The sequence below is a fragment of the Macaca thibetana genome, chromosome 2, assembly GCF_024542745.1.
Source record: "Macaca thibetana thibetana isolate TM-01 chromosome 2, ASM2454274v1, whole genome shotgun sequence".
Lineage (NCBI taxonomy): Eukaryota > Metazoa > Chordata > Mammalia > Primates > Cercopithecidae > Macaca > Macaca thibetana.
Window position 1 is genome coordinate 188,579,603 of NC_065579.1, and position 17,259 is coordinate 188,596,861.

A 17,259-nucleotide genomic window follows, 5' to 3' on the forward strand; every position below is an offset into this window, starting at 1 on the left:
GACATTCTACGTATTTTCCTTGTTTGTTGTCTCCCAGTGGGAATGTAAATTCCATATAGTCAGTGGTGTTTATTTTTTTCAATAGTGTATCTCCAGAACATAGAAAATGTCATGGCACATGGTAGATAACTTTAGTAAGTATTTGGCAAACAAATAAAGGAATGAATGAAGGAATGAGTGAATGGCTGAATGAAAAAAACTTTAAGGCTGTTTATTATTGAACATGTTGTTCAATGAGTGTGAAAATGGACAGGTGGCTGGAATAAAAAGAGGGTGTGGGAGAGTGTCATAAGATAATTAACATTATTGGAAAGAGCCAGTAGATGGTGCAGTAGGCCATGATCAGGACAATGGTCTTCACTCTGGGATCAATGGGAGCACAAGTATGATTTTAAGTAGGTGACATGATCTTATTTGTAGTTTAAAAAGAGAGCTCTTGCTGCTCAGTGGAGTTGGCTATCAGGAGACTTGCTATATACTTAGCACCGTACCATATCATGAGGAGCCTGATAGTAACAGCTGCTGCCCTCAAGAAGCATATAGTCTAGTGAGGAAGAGAGACAGTAAACAATTGAAGGCAAGGGTGCCTAAAGGGCAAAGTTGATGCCATGGATGACTATAACATCTAAATTTTACACAGGTTAAGAAAGGCCTTGTTCTGTGAGTAATTTTTGTTACCTATTTCATTCAGACTGTGGGGCTACCTTTAACACAAACACACCTGCTTGTGAGCTACCCATCTTATTTACGTGGTGACAAACGTGGCACATTGTCTTGGCCCACTGGTAACTGTGGGCATTCTATTTTTGGAATAAGTGCAAGAGGGATAGCCTCAATCAAGGCACTGTGGATATTCAAAGAAATTATTGAAGAGCCCCTCAATCTCAAATGTACACACTGAAAGGAATGGGCAAACATGAGAGCAGGAATGACTTACTTGCAGGTGGAAATCGGAAGCTCTGAGAATAGAGAAGCAGAGTTTTATTATTTACATCCTCAAAATGTGAATTTTGGTTGGGGTATAAATCTACATTTAATAACCCGATTTAATAATTTGATTTAAATTATTTTCTAACTTAATGGTTTTAAATTTGCTTAATATCAAACATGAAGCAAATTTGAGTTGTATCCAAGTATCATATCACATGCTGCTTGGATATTTAAAGTGTCTACTACTGTGATGGTGAAGCAGTTGATGCACGATTGACCATTTCCTCTAAATGTGATGTAATCTTGTTTTTGCTGTGTTCTTTATTGTTAGCCGTTATGGAACACCTGAAGAGCTAAAAGAACTGGTAGACACAGCTCATTCCATGGGTATCATAGTCCTCTTAGATGTGGTACACAGCCATGCTTCAAAAAATTCAGCAGATGGATTGAATATGTTTGATGGGACAGATTCCTGTTATTTTCATTCTGGACCCAGAGGGACTCATGATCTTTGGGATAGCAGATTGTTTGCCTACTCCAGGTAGGTACATACAATATAGAAATGTTTTCTATTGTTGCATTCAAGATTAATTTTTAAGAATTTCACTAAATTCATTGTGTGTGTACTCTCTCACTGGTACTTAATGTTCTTAATTGGATTTATTTTTGTTGTACAGGGGATTTTACCTTGTTTTGTATAGCACATGTATATTGCATTAAATTTCAATTTTACATATCTTATGCCATGTAAAATATATTGGTTATATGGTCACTTAAAAATTTTGCTGTGAATCATTTTTTTTTAATATCTAAAAGGCAACTTTATCAAGTTGACTTAAATCATAGCCAGTCTCGTTTTACTAGAGAAATACATTGTTTTAAGTAGGCTATTTAAAAAAATCATACTTCATTGCTTCATATCTTAAAATTTCATGCTTTTGATTACAGCTAAATAAATTTATAACTATAAAACAACAGTTGCTAGTATATAATATGTTTCATGTATAGTGCCAAGTGTTTTAGATATACTAGCTACCTATTTTATCTTATTTAATCTGCACAGCAACTCTACTTACATGTAGTAAACACTATTGTTATAGCCATCTTATAGATAAATAAACTAAGGCTTAGTGTTGAGACCATTTGTTAAGATCAAACAGATCTCTGACCTCTTCTAACATCTAAGGAGAAGGGTGTTTTAGGTGATTATATAGCTTATGGCAAAAATTAAAAAGAAAAATTAAAAAACCATGAACTTGTGTTTATTATTTATTGTAAGTGAAAAAATGAAAATGTCAAGCATATTAAAAATAGCAAAGTATGAAGTAATGTATAATACATATTTCTATAATGCATATACATATTTTATAATACATATATGAAATATGTATATGTATTATATACATATTATATATAATTATATATATGTATATGTATTTTTGAAAAAATAAATGAATTTTCTTTCCAGTGTTGCATCATACATAAATATAAATATACCTGGAAAATAGGCTATATAGAAAAATGTCGGCCGGGCGCGGTGGCTCAAGCCTGTAATCCCAGCACTTTGGGAGGCCGAGACGGGCGGATCACGAGGTCAGGAGATCGAGACCATCCTGGCTAACACGGTGAAACCCCGTCTCTACTAAAAATACAAAAAACTAGCCGGGCGAGGTGGTGGGCGCCTGTAGTCCCAGCTACTCCGGAGGCTGAGGCAGGAGAATGGCGTAAACCCGGGAGGCGGAGCTTGCAGTGAGCTGAGATCTGGCCACTGCACTCCAGCCCGGGCTACAGAGCAAGACTCCGTCTCAAAAAAAAAAAAAAAAAAAAAAAAAAAAAGAAAAATGTCTCAGCAAATAATTTTATAAAATGAAGAAGTCTCATTTTTCAATCTAAATTAGATGACTTGTATATAAAGGAAATTCATACATTGTTTCTGGATATCATACATTATTTTATATTTCATAGCCATTCAGGAAACACTCATGCCAGATAAGGCAGTGTAATAGGTGAGAAAAGAAACAAGATGGTAGCAGGGTTCCTGGCCTAGCCTCACTGTGGTACAAACTGATTAATCATTCTTATTCTCAGGCTTTTTATTATAGAAGGAGGCAGAGTTTGGGGGCTAATATAATTTTGCTCATAAGGTATTTTGTATTCATGTCACCTTTTGAACATTAATTTTTATGCCACAGATTTATAGCAAATAAAAAAGACTAAATCTGCATTAATTCTGTGATATATTAGGTTGGTGCAAAAGTAATTGTGGTTTTTGTCCTTACTTTTATTGGCAAAAAACTGCAATTACATAACTCTACTAATTACATCATTGAGTAAATCTTATAGAAGTAGAAATTCAATTAATTGAACTCTCTGGTTTATATTTGGATGAATGAGGGTTGACTCTTTTGTAGAAGCGTGCCTTATGAAAGAAATATATTTATTAAATAGTTAGATTTTTATGTTTTAAAACAATTATTCTGTAGAACTATACCTTAAAAAGAAATACATTAAGTGGATGGATTTTTATGTTATACAACATTTTTATTTTATGAACGTGTTTATCCTAGTGTACCTTGCTGTACCAAAGTGCATTTAAACTTAGCCAATTTTCTAAACAAAAGGGATCATACATCATTGTTTTCCAAAACATTTCTATTACAGAAATTGAGACAAACTCAACATTGTTATTTAATACTTGGCTTCTTTTTTATTGAATTAGCTATTAATCTTTCTCATGTGCATGCTTTTGGTAAATAAAGCATCATATGGTTTTAACTTAATTTTTATTGTGACCATTTTATTTGTTTTTTTTTTTTCCTGCTGTCATATAGGCTTAGTCCTCTGTAAATATAGTTTTTTTAAAATGCATTTATATTATCCTACATACCATTCTATTTGACCAATATTGAACTTTTCCCATTTTATAGAATTAGTATTTTCTATATAAGTTTATACTATTAATGTATTAGGGTTCTCTAGCGGGAGAGAACTAATAGGATATATATATATATTTATGAAGCTATATATATATATATCAAGTGGAGTTTATGATGGGGACTGACTCATACAGTCACAAGGTGAAGTCCCACAGTAGGCCATTTGCAAGCTGAAGAGCCAGGAAGCTAGTCCAATAGTGCAGCCTTTAGTCTGTGGTGAAAGGCCGAAGAGTCCAAAAGCTGAGGAACTTGGAATTTGATATTTGAGGACAGGAAGCATCCAGTACAGGAGAAAGATGGAGGCTGGAAGACTAAGCTAGTCTAGTTTTTCCACGTTCCTCTGCCTGCTTTTATTCTGGCTGTGCTGGCAGCTGATTAGACGGTGCCCATCCAGATCGAGGGTGGGTTTCTGCTTTTCCCAGTCCACCGACTCAAATGTTAATCTCCTTTGGCAACACCCTCACAGACGTATCCAGAAACAATACATTGCATCCTTCAAAATGATCAAGTTGACAATCAGTATAAACCATCACAATTAGTTATGACATTATTAAACAATATGGATAAAATCCCCCAAAGCCGGTGTATATAAATTCATTTAAACAAACATGTCTTAGCATTCATGATCAAAGTCCTACTTTGCTCTTTTGGTTATTTATTGCTGCTTAATAAACAAGCCAAATATTTAGTGACTTCACAGCAATATCTGTTTTGTTCCCAAACTCACAATTTGGGTATACCTCAGTGTGGACTGCTCTTCTCTTCTTCACCTTGTGTCAGCTGGGGTGGCTCATGTAGGGGACAGAGCATCTGCTTTCAGGATGGTTCACTCACATGGCCTACAGTTGGTGCTGTCAGCTAGGAGCTCAGCCTTGGTTGTGAGGTTGAGGACCCCAGCTCCCCTCCGCCTAGCCCACTCCACAGACAACGTGGGCTTTCTCACGAGAGTGACGGTCCCGAAAGACAGGATGTGCAAGCTGCCATTTTATATGGTCTGGGTTTAGAACGTGGCACAGTGCCATTTCTGCTGAAAGCTACTGGTCAATCACGGTTTCAAGAAAACTTGAAAACTTGTTAGTTTATCGAATAAAACTTGTTAGATATGAGCATTTTTGCACACAGCCTTAAAATTCCTTAACACCCCTCCCTTTGAAGGGGCGTTAAGTCATTTTAACCACACACAACAAATATGCTGCTTTACAAATTCAAAAGAGATGTATTGAAATACCTGTTCATGTGGAAATATTGTTTACTCAACCATGTTTCTCTTATGAGAAATATCAGAGAGTTATGTCTGAAATAGGCAATTTAAAAAAAAATACACCTTTCATTATAAAATAATGCCATTGTAGATAATTAGAAAATTTAAAAAGGCACACAAAATTCAAAATAAAAAACTATATTTAAAAAATGTGAACAGCATACTTGTATTTAGCTATATGTGAATGCATTTAATGAATATTCCTTACATGCATATAAATATATAACCCAATCCTTCACTTTCACCCTCTTCATAAAATAGCTACTCTGCCTGTAATTTTGAGTTTGTTCCTTATTCAGATGAAATCAGAAACTACAATTTATATTTCATATTTTAAATATGAATATTTGCACCCCTTACATTTGTTAGGCTGATTAATTTTATAGCCCACTGACAAATAGACATAAATATGGCACATGGCTTGCTTAAGACCTAAGCCTCTTCTTTGAAAACTTCTGTCATAATTTTTGAAATTATTATATTTACTGTTTGAAAAATTGATGTTATAGAATTGCTTCTGTAGAGATATGCTACTGATGCTCATTTTATCCTATCTATATGTCACAACCTGTCACCTTTTAGAATCTGGGATTCAAGTGCCATCATCAAAGTTATCAGAATTAAATCTCTTACTCTGAGTAGTACCAGAGATCCTGACTGTGCTGTTTCATTACCTGCTATGAATACGTTTCCAATCAGGAGCTGCCCATGTGTTAATTTTCTGTCTACTCGGCTGAGCTGCCTTCTAGCTCTGCTAAATTAGTAATGACAGTTCATAACAGAGATTGGGTTGTCCTTTATTTGGTAGAGAGAACGTTCTGACAAGTATGTCACCCATAAGTTTCAAGAGTTTCTAGAATTAGTAATAATGAATATAGTGTAGTGGCCCCAGTTTTAAATTCTGTTTGCATATTCCTCTGGCACTATATCAATGCACATTTAAGACAATGAAAATTTGTTAGGTTTAAATAACTATTATGCCATAACCATTACTAGATCTTCAAATGAATATCTTTTGTTTGTTAAATATTTCTTTCAAGGATAAAATACTGACTTCTAAAGGAGATAGCAAAGTAGATCTAATGCTCATGTTTTTCCTCCTTAAACTTATGTTTGGACACAAAATTAATATAGTTACATTTCATCAGCTTGAGTTCATAATATGGTAACCATTAGGCTGAAATATATCCTCTTTTCTTGAGCAACTAGAGTTGTTTTCGGAAACAAAAATGAGTCCAGTTGGCCTCTTTAGGGTCATAAGTATGTGGAATAAAGTACCCTTAGTATAGACACTATATGTAATATTTAGGGCTTCTTAACTATGGTAGGCGTTTTCTACAAATTACAATGTGGAAGGAAATTCAACGGGTTCTCCCTGCTCAGAGTGGATTTTTGTATCTGAGGTAATTATTCTATGATATCTTACCATATGGCTTTTCTATGGTTAATTAGAATTGAGGTAGAATGGTAACCCAGTCATGCATTCCTGAGGTAAACCCTCATGACCATAGATGCCAGTATTCTAAACACAATTTTAGCATAATTATATGTGATATTACATCATGACCAAATCAGTTCTCAATGACAAATACTAATTTGAGGATTATTATGCATCAGTATACTAGCAAATGAGTATATGACACCATCATGATTAGCAAGATTATTTAAAAACTAAGCAACCATGACATGAATGGAAAACTCTAAAATATTTTTAAGAAGATTTTTAAGCCATACACTACTTTTTGATTTTGTCATTGAATTACAAAAAGAACAGTTCACCCAATGACAAAAACAAACAAAATACAGAAAAAATAGCATACAAAGGATAAATGTGTACAACCACGTTTGAAAACAATTTGGCATTATTTGGTAAAGGTAGAGATACATATATACTATGATGCATTAGTCAGTATATATGCTTGGAGAATTTGTTTGTCAGAAATTTTGGAAAGATAGACTTAAAAAAAAAATCACTCCTTTCAGAGTACAGTAGGCTCCACCTTTTTTTTTTTTTTTTTTTTTTTTTTTGAGACAGAGTCTCGCTCTGTCGCCCAGGCTGGAGTGCAGTGGCCGGATCTCAGCTCACTGCAAGCTCCACCTCCCGGATTTATGCCATTCTCCTGCCTCAGCCTCCCGAGTAGCTGGGACTACAGGCGCCCGCCACCTCGCCCGGCTAGTTTTTTGTATTTTTAGTAGAGACGGGGTTTCACCATGTTAGCCAGGATGGTCTTGATCTCCTGACCTTGTGATCTGCCCGTCTCGGCCTCCCAAAGTGCTGGGATTACAGGCTTGAGCCACCGCGCCCGGCCATGGCTCCACCTTTTATCAGTGGTTTTGATTTCTGTGATTTCAGTTACTCATAGTACGTTAGCCTGAAAATATTAAATGGAAAATTCCAGAAATAATCAGTTCATAAATTTTTGATTAGTTTTCAATAGTAGCCTAATGCTACATCACAATGAGGTCATTCACCTCACTTCATTTTGTCATGTAGGCATTGTATCATCTTCATAGCATCACAAGAATAAGGGTGAGTACAGTACAATATTTTGAGAGAAAGATATTCACATACATTTTATTACAGTATATTGTTATAATTGTTCTATTTTATTAGTTATTGTTAATCTCTTATTGTGCCTAATTTATACATAAAACTTTATCATAGGTATGTATGTGTAAAGACACGGTATATATAGTGTTTGGTATTATCCATGGTTTCAGGCATCCACTAGCAGTCTTGGACTGTATCTACTAAAAATAAGGGAGAGCTAATGTATTTGTTTTTAATTTCACTGGATAGATTTCAAAGCACTGAATTTTTTTTTTTATAATTGAAGTAATATAGCATCTTTTTAGGCATATAAACACCTGCCTTATATGCTTTACAAAAACAAATGATGGCTGGACATGGTGGCCCACCTGTAATCCCGGCATTTTGGGAGGCCAAGGAGGGCGGTCACCTGAGGTTGGGAGTTTGAAACCAGCCTGACCAATATGGAGAAACCCTGTCTCTACAAAATTAGCCAGGTGTGGTGGTGCATGCCTGTAATCCCATCTCCTGAGGCAGGAGAATTGCTTGAACCTGGGAGGCAGAGGTTGCAGTGAGCCGAGATTGCACCATTGCACTCCAGCCTAGGCAACAACAGCAAAACTCCTTTTCAAAAAAAAAAAAAAAAAAAGCCAGAAAACAAATGATGGATGATTAAAAGACATTTTGGACATAGTTTAGCAAACAGCTAACTATTCCAAGGGAGTCAGACAGTAAAAAATAAGCAGTAACTTATAACCTGTTCTTCATTGAGAATATTATAATCTCACAGTATGATTGTTAATAACTTTTGAAGAGTATTGGGTGTCCCATTAAAAGTCTTCTTTTTTTCTTAGTATTTTTTCTTTCCCTTTCAGCATTTATTCCTTGTTAAAACCAGAATTTTATTTCAGCTTGATTAATGAGAACAGTTAAATTTACCAGTCTTTCAAATAAAGTAGGTAGCTTCAAAATTCAGACAGACTAATTCTCTTCTGTAAAAGAGATTAAGAAAGTTGCTGTATCAATCTAATCTGTCTGGATTTGAGTTTGAATAGTAGAAATATAACTTCTCTTACAGGGTTTATGAGATTACTCAGTCTAGCAGAAAAGTTTCTATTGATGCAGAGTGTAGCACAGGAGTAAGGATTTACCATCTTTGTATAAACTTGGTTCCTGGTATTATCTACCTCATTTATGCCCCACAAGCCTAAAATTTAGGTGCACAGGGATATTTTGAAAGTATCTTGAGTATTTATGTCTGACTCACCTATAACATTCACCTTCTCAAATTCAGACTCATGCTGAAGTAGGACAGTTCTACTGGGTAGTTTACCTTAAGTTTAAATGCTGCTCATTGCCCTAAAACATCTGTTTTCTTCTCTTTCACTTGAAACAATGGTTGGTGCGTACTTGTGAAAATGGTCTTAAGGTTCCTATTCAAGTGATTACCATTTAAGTCTGGGAATTATGTGGTATCTATAATAATAATGGTTTTGTTTATGACCTTTTAAAATAAGCAGGTTAAAAGTGGGAAAAAATCAATTTTTCTGTTTTTGTCTGTGTGTAACAAAACAGCTTGTTTAAGCATGTCTGTTTTCTACAGAATGGACTAGGAGTTTTGAAGTTATGAAGAGGTATTTCATGGTTTTCTAGCTGAATGATTTCCTTAGTGTTATGCTGCAGATAAATAAATAACTCATGTTACATTGAGCCACTTACTTTCAGAAAATGTAGGTATTTCTTATAATTTTGAAAGCTTCCATATATATATATATATATAAGTAATATAAAATTATTCGTCTTTGAGGGCCTTATTCCCATTAACTTAGATTAGTGATCAGGCAGATTTTTATCTAACTTTTCCATTTCCCATCCACACTGTATAATGTTGAATCATCACTACTAAGTTGTAACCTGGATCTTTGGTCTTCCTTCTGTTTCTTTCAACATATGCAAGAGAAGCCGATAGCCAGAGGATTTGGTTCTCTGTCTACTTCTGGGTTTAACTGTCTCCCCAAGATAAGACTTTTACCGTATACCCTTTCAAATTCTGTCTATTCAACGCATCAGGAAAACTTGGGGGCAGTTACAGTTACATTTTCTCATAGTGCTTTAGGAAACAAAACAGCGTGGTAGCCAACTTTTCTGAGACTGGAGCTGTGTTCCTAACACTGTGTTAAGAGTAGTGAAGGAGGCCGATGAGCTGTCCAGGTGGGTTCCCTTGTCTTTGTGAGATTATGATATTCATGATGGTTACTGTCTTACGTTCATTCATGCAGTTTTGAAGCATTAGGTGCTTTACATGCTTCTCAGACCACTTGATATAAAATAATTCATCCAGTCCCTTCTGTGCTTCCCTGTCACATGTTCCTTCACTAACTTTTCTCCATTGTCTTTCCCACCATGTGACATTTGGAATAGTTATTTTTTAATTTTAGTGATATATTTGTTGTTTCCATATTAAATGTGAAAGGAAAGTTAATAATTTATTGTGTCTCATGGAATATATTTTATTTAAAGTAAAATACCTATCTTTTTTCCCTGTCTCTTGATCTCTCTTTCTCTGTCTTTTTCTCTGTCGCTCAGTCTCTCATAAACTTTTCACCATCATGCTTGCCATGGAGGCGACACTGCAAAGTGATATGATAGATTCCTGTTCTTTAGTACTGAATACGGTGAAGAAAGCCACACAAGATGTTTTCCCCCAAAATACTAATTACAACACGAATAATAGCAATAATCATGTATACTATATAGAATTAAGATTAATTGATGATTTAATACACAATATAAAGTGAGTGGTTTTAGAATTGGATATTTACCTCTCTGCTCTTGAAACAAGCTGCTCACATTTGAGTTTCAGTTTCATGTATAAAGAACTCATAATGCTATTATTTATGTGCCATAGGGCAGTGGTTCAGACTGCATAAAATCACACAATTGAAAATGTGCAACAAGCTAGAATATAGAATATCATGGAAAGTTTGGAGTTATACTTTCAGAGTTTTACTAAAGGATAAAAGCAGGACTCGCAAACGAGGGAGGTAACTGAGAGAAGCAGGCCAGATGGTTCTTATTGGCAACCTGGCAAACGGATCTCCTCTGAGGTGGTTGCCATTCACAAACCATTTTGAATACAATTGTCAGTTGCTTTCATGTTGAGAATGTGGACCCATGGAGCCACATCTTCTAGTTATTTAAGTCAGGAACCCACATTTTATATGAAACCTTCACATGTTAAAATGTCATACAATTAGTTTAAAGTGTTCATTCACTGTGCATACCAAAGCAACATACATGCAGGATGGATAAAAACCAGTCACTAAGGCTATGTCTGGGTTCCAGAATGTGCCTTAGGAGACACACAATGAATCAGATTCTACCAAACTACCAAATAAATTAAGCAGTAAGTCAAATCTAATAAGGACAACTATAACTTCATAGCTTAAATACAGTATTAATACTCAATTTAGTTTGTATTAGCAGTGATAATTTTATAAACCTCAACTATTAGTATGATATCACTTAGCAAAATTGTATAATATCTCCTTGATTTTAAGTAGTAGAGGAATAAACAAAGTAAGCGTCATTTAATATCAGGCTCAGTAAAGCAAAATACAAATTTATTAAATAAATCTACATAGTTAAAATTTGGTAACCTTGTTTCTTTTAATGCTTTGCATCTAAGTTGCCATTAATTTGTTTTTAAAATATAAATATAGATACTGACCTTGCAAGCAGTATAGAGAATCGGTGTAGGCCTGGGCTCAAGTATCAGTTCACCACTTACTAGCATGTAACCACAGCCAGATTAATCTTTCTAAGTTCAAGTTTAATTTCCCCCTCTGTAAAATATTAATAAGATTGTAGTTTATCTACCTCATATAATTGTGAAGAGGTCGTTACACACTTCCCCCAGTGTCTCAATTAGTTGTGGTAATCGTCATTGTCACTATCATCGCAATATCCTTGTCATGATTATCTGTGGTCAGACTTCCTAGCCAGCCTCATTCTCTGAAACATAACTACAAGCATGAAAACAAGTAATACTATTTTTTTCAGGAGCCAAAACGTGTACCATAATGTTTATGGATATTTGTTCATTGTTGTATCACACTATTTTTAAAAGGATGTCAAGCTGTGTTTTGGTAGAAGGACCAAATTAAGAACAATTGTGGAACTGACCAATTGTGATCAACATCTAACAGTATTGAGAAGTCACTGCTAAAAACAATGGAAGAAAGAGAAAATGCATCAAGGTCAGAAACCAAAACCGAATGCACAGCATTCTAAGGCCACTTAGGTGCAGCGGCAAACAGCTCCGCATAGTGTAATTGTCCCTCTGGGCATCGTTAGACTGCAATATAGTGTAATAATTGATGATAATGAGTCTGAGTCATTAAAAAAAACTTAATGTTCAAAATTTCTTTTAAGATGCCAGGACAAAGCAAAATATATAATCCTTTGGGTGTATACTTAGTAATGGGATTGCTGAGTCAAATGATATTTCTAGTTACAGATCCTTGAGGAATTACCACACTGTCTTCCACAGGATTTTATTCTCAGAACATTTACTCTAAATCAAAATTTTTTGTCTTTTTCAATAATGGAGTTAGGTGAAATTTTTTTCATGTAATGCGTAAGCTATTTTCTATAATATTGACTAGTTTAACTCTATTGATTATGTGTTTAAAGTATTATTTCAACACGGAATCAGTAGTAAACAAATGTAAAAATCAGTTGAGAAACAAGATATTTTACATATTTTAGAGGTATTAAGTTTTTGAAATTTGGTGTATATTTTGCACTTAGAGCACATCTGAATTTGGATGTTAAGTTTTCATCAGAAATACTTGATATGTATTTAATATTCATAATTTTACAGCAAAAAGTTGATTCACCTACCTGAGTTATTTCAAACATACTTAAGTTTTGCAGTAATGGAAATGAGTGTCAGTTTTTGAATCTACATCAATATAAAATACAATTAAACATCCAGTTTTCCAGCCTCCTTAGCCAGGTTTCCAGGGCTCAGTAGCCCCATGTGAATTGCATTGAATGACACAGGTATAGCAAGTAGTCTATACACAGGTATACACAGGTATAGCAAGGCTCTTGCTGTTACGGCTTTGTAATCATTACACTGGGTAAACTACATCCATTTATTGAGTTAGGTGGTTATAATAACATTTTATTTTTCAATAAACCCTTTTAGTAGCAATAAACTAAAAAAGTATATGTTTTATGAAAAGTACTAAATGTCTCTTTCTCAAGAAATTAGACATGTAACTTAAACAAAATAGTGACTAATTATTAATCAATTGCCAAGAATTGTTTTATACAACTATCAGTAAAATCACCAATTTGTCAGCCAGTAAACACATGTAAGTAATTATTCTGGCTTGTTTTTACCTCTCAAATATGACTCAGGCAGAAGTGAATTAGGATGAATGATTTAGTTGTATAAAATTTAGTTATCCTGGGATTAAGATGAGATAAATAATTTAGTAAGATAGTCTGTTGTTCATATATACATATATATGCAATTGTTCTTTCTCCTTTATATTTTAAAGGGTAGGCTATTTGCTTAAATGATGGGTAGAATATATAAATATGTGGTGAAATAGACTGTTCAATTGAGTTTTGTCATGAATTTTCCAAGAAGTTTCATTAATTAAATTTTGTAAATATGACATGATCATTTACATAGAGAAAACAATGTTAGCAGTAATGAAGAAACTCATTACTGGCTCTTTGGCATTTTGCCTAACTCTGATCAGAATTTTTGATTTCTATCATTTGCCATTCTTCCCCAGTGATCACATGAATAAATCAGTTTTCAGATTTCCCAGAGCTCTTGCCCTCACTGTTAGAGTCCACAAGATTCCATCTAGGGTCTTCTTCATGTTCTTCTCTGTATGCTTTTCGTGAGTTCTCCTTCATGGCCACGATATTCATTCTTTCAAGAATTCAGTACCTTTTTGTTGTAGAGACTATGCTGCACCTGGTCACCTTGAAGAAGAGAAAGACATGGCCCCTTTTTCAGGAAATGAAAAGTCTAAAGAGGATGAAACACAATATGTGTGCTAATGCAACCCAGGGTGACGTATTGATAGTTGAAGACACATATAGGAGGGCCGCCTGAGTCTGAAAGGGGAGTGGAATTGTCAGGAAAGCCTCTGGAACGAATGGCCCCTCCCTATCTCTGATTTGGCGTGGGCAAGTCACGTAAACTCTCACTGTCTGAGATGCTTCTTTAAAATACTAATTTAAAGGATGCCTACCTCATGGAGCTATTATAAGATTTAAAATATTAAAAATATATGGCCAAGCAATGTGGCTCACTCCTGTAATCCTAGCCTGTTGCCCCCTTTGGAGGCTTAGGTGGGAGGATCACTGGAGGCCAAGAGTTTGAAGTTACAGTGAGGTATGATCACACCACTGCCCACTGCATTCCAGCCTGGGTGACAAAGTGGAAATGACAACAACAGCAGCAAATATACATATAATATATAATTTTCTTATAACAGTTCTTGGCATATTATAAAAATTAGTATTGTTTCTTTTAACTGCCATGGTTTATTTGAAAATTAGACTTCTCCGTTGAGCTCGAATTGATGTATCATATAAGCAACACACATTCATTTAGCTGTTACAGTTCCTCCCCTCTTTATTTTACTTCCACGTGATTTTTCAAATCCAGGTTCTCTTTCTTACTCCCCACCTGTGTTAAAAATTCTGTTATTATTCACCTCCAGTCTTTGTTCTCTTCCATGTGAGTATGTGTTTTATTATACCAGTTATTGGATTGCGTTATCATCATGTTTAGATTGCTTTTCTCCTTTATACTAAGCCAATAATACAAGTTTCAGCAGGGCAAAGACCATGTTTCTCTTGTTTCCCACTTTATTCCTCAGGAATGGAATGGTGCGTGACACATTTAAACACAGATTTGTTGAATGAATAAATAAATGAATACATTTATGCTAGTTCTTCCAAATTAGAATATAGATCTTACAATCCCCTTCCTTAAGCAAGTACCTCAGAACCTGCAAGAGAATAGAATGTCAAAAGTTTGTCCACATGAGTAGAAATGAAGCCCATTATTTTTTGAAGTAATACTTTTTGAATAGTTTAGGTCCTTTTATACGCAGATATAGAAAATGGTGTTTCAGTTCATTCACGAAATAACAGTGGCATCCTGGTTTATTATAGCTCTTTGTGCCATTTAACTTGTTTGGGAAAACGGGAAATAATCCACCAAGGAGGAAGGTTCAGCAGGAAATCAGCAAGTGTGGTAGATGAAGGTGTTCAGTGCTCAAATACAGTTGGAACACCCCACATTAAGTCAAATTCAGCACATTTCTTTAGAATCAAAATTCTTGGGATCTAATTAGCTAATATGCATTTTGAATCTCCAAGTAAGTGCTATACAATAATACTTCATTTTTCAAATGTATTTGACCTTGAAGCACTTTAAATGAGTCTGAACATGGCTTAAGGGGTTTTCAAGGATCTGGCTCTAGTTTCATCTTGACATCCTTTTTCTCTTGCTTAGTAAGCTCTAGCCACTCTAGTGCTTTTCCTGCACTGAGGCTGTTGTGCATGCTTTTTTTTTTTTTTTGGCCTGGAGTGTTTCCCTGGTATCCATCTCCTGTTTGTTTTCTGGTCCTCAGTGTAAAAGCCCCTTCTCCTTATCTTCACCAGTCTAAAATCAGTTTGTCGGGAATGCTTGCTCAAGGCTTCCTCTTTTTATCCTTCACTTATTTATAATCTGTAGTTAAAAGCTGTGATTGTATTTGCATTTTATATTCTGAAATACTTACAACTTAGCTATTTTTCTTTTGATTTTTACCTTTAGGAGCTATTCCATTGCATAAGCGTACATATGTAAATTCTGTGCTATAAACATTGTTAATGGTCATTTTACTTTTGTTTTGTAAAGAATATCCTGTTTGAACCTTATGTCCTTGAAAGAAAATGAAATTTTTTACGACTACCTTAACCAATACAGATATAGTGATGATAGCATGAACTAGTGAGGGGATGAAATTAGAATAGATGCGCTCTGGCATTCAGGCTCTGCTGTTTCTGAGCTATGAGCTGCTCCTTACTGAGCAGTGCTGGCATTGTTTTGTTGTTTACTTGATTGAAATCTTACCACCCCTAAACTAACATCAACATGTAGTACTATTTATTTACAACATACAAGTCAAGGAAATGAAGTCTCTTTATGGTTATTTCCTCTAGCAGAAGATAATAGTGCAACCTGCTTCAGTAATTGCACTTTTTAAAATAAACACAATTTCAGCCTTTCCTCATCAGCCCATCAGAAGTTTCTCTGGCTGCCTTTCTTCCTCTCCTTCTCATTCTTTCTCATTCCCTTTCCCTTTCTCCCCATACTCCAATAGATATCAGCTGTACATTTGGTGACTAAGCTTTGTGATATTTGAAAGAAGATAGCCAAAAACCAAAAATGAAAGTCAGGGGTCAGGCGTGGTGACTCTCCTGTAATCTCAGCACTTTGGGAGGCTGAGGTCGCAGAATCGCTTAAGCACTGGAGTTTAAGACCATCCTAGGTAACATAGCGAAACCCTGTCTCTACAACAAAATTAAAATGAAATTACCTGGGCATAGTGGTGCATGCCTGTAGTCTTTGATACTTGGGAGGCTGAGATGGGAGGATTGCTTGAGCCCAGGAGTCTGAGGCTGCAGTGATCTATGATCATGCCACTGCACTCCAGCCTGGGCAACAGGGTGAGACACAGTCTAAAACAAAAAAAAAAAAAAGAGAAAAAAAAGTCGAGGATTTTATTTTTTATTGGTACTTATCAATTTTAAGAAAGACGTAAGGGAATAGTTGTCTCTATGTTCTTTCTAAAAGTCTTAATTTGCCGACTCCAGGTGCCTCCAGTGATTGAAGTGTAAAATATTAAAAGAGCTTAGCCAATTCAAAAGTAGGAATGTCAGACTCAAATATCCTGAGAATAAGCTATCAGTAGTGTCTAGAGTCTTAGATAGTATTCTCTTAACTGATAAAGACCCGAAAATATCTCCTATCAAGGCAGGAGTGAAGCATTCTATTCTTGGTTTCTTTGTTTTTCTTCCCTCCGCTGCCTCCCTCCCTCTCCCTCTCCTTCTCCCTCTCCCTTTCTCCCTCTCATCCCCCTCCCCCTCCCCCTCCCTAATAACAAGGGCAGGCAGGATTCCCAGGCAGGGAGGGATGTGAATGTATGTCAGGAAAAGTGTAGCCGTGGTTTTATTTCAGGGCCCTACTCTTTGTCTTCCCTGTGGTTGGCTCTTTTCCCTGCTGCACTGATTATTTTAGCAGGTAGAAAAAAGTGGCTGCTGCTAGAAAGTTTCCTTAAGAAATGTGAATATTTTAGGCTATTTGAGCATAAATGTAGCTAATTCAGACACACTGGGAACAAACCAGAAGGAGACTTGGTTCTTTTCCACTCTTTCTTGAGGATGCATTAACATCCTGTAGAAAGTGGAGATCTGCTTCTTGTATTGTGTTATGTTACCTTACAGATATGAACTAGCTCATGTAAATATCCACTAGGTTATTTTCTTACCATTTATTTACATGTTGTGTGTGT

At 35.4% G+C, this 17,259-nt stretch overlaps 1 protein-coding gene across 2 annotated transcripts in view; it reads left to right on the plus strand.

Moving 5' to 3' along the window:
• The window catches only part of GBE1 (1,4-alpha-glucan branching enzyme 1), a 262,977-nt gene that overhangs the window by 112,077 nt on the left and 133,641 nt on the right, over positions 1-17,259 (plus strand). For both annotated transcript variants that reach the window (XM_050779011.1, XM_050779010.1), the window contains exon 7: positions 1,262-1,471. In XM_050779011.1, coding sequence (XP_050634968.1) covers positions 1,262-1,471 — 210 coding nt within the window. The remainder of the gene's footprint in view (positions 1-1,261; positions 1,472-17,259) is intronic.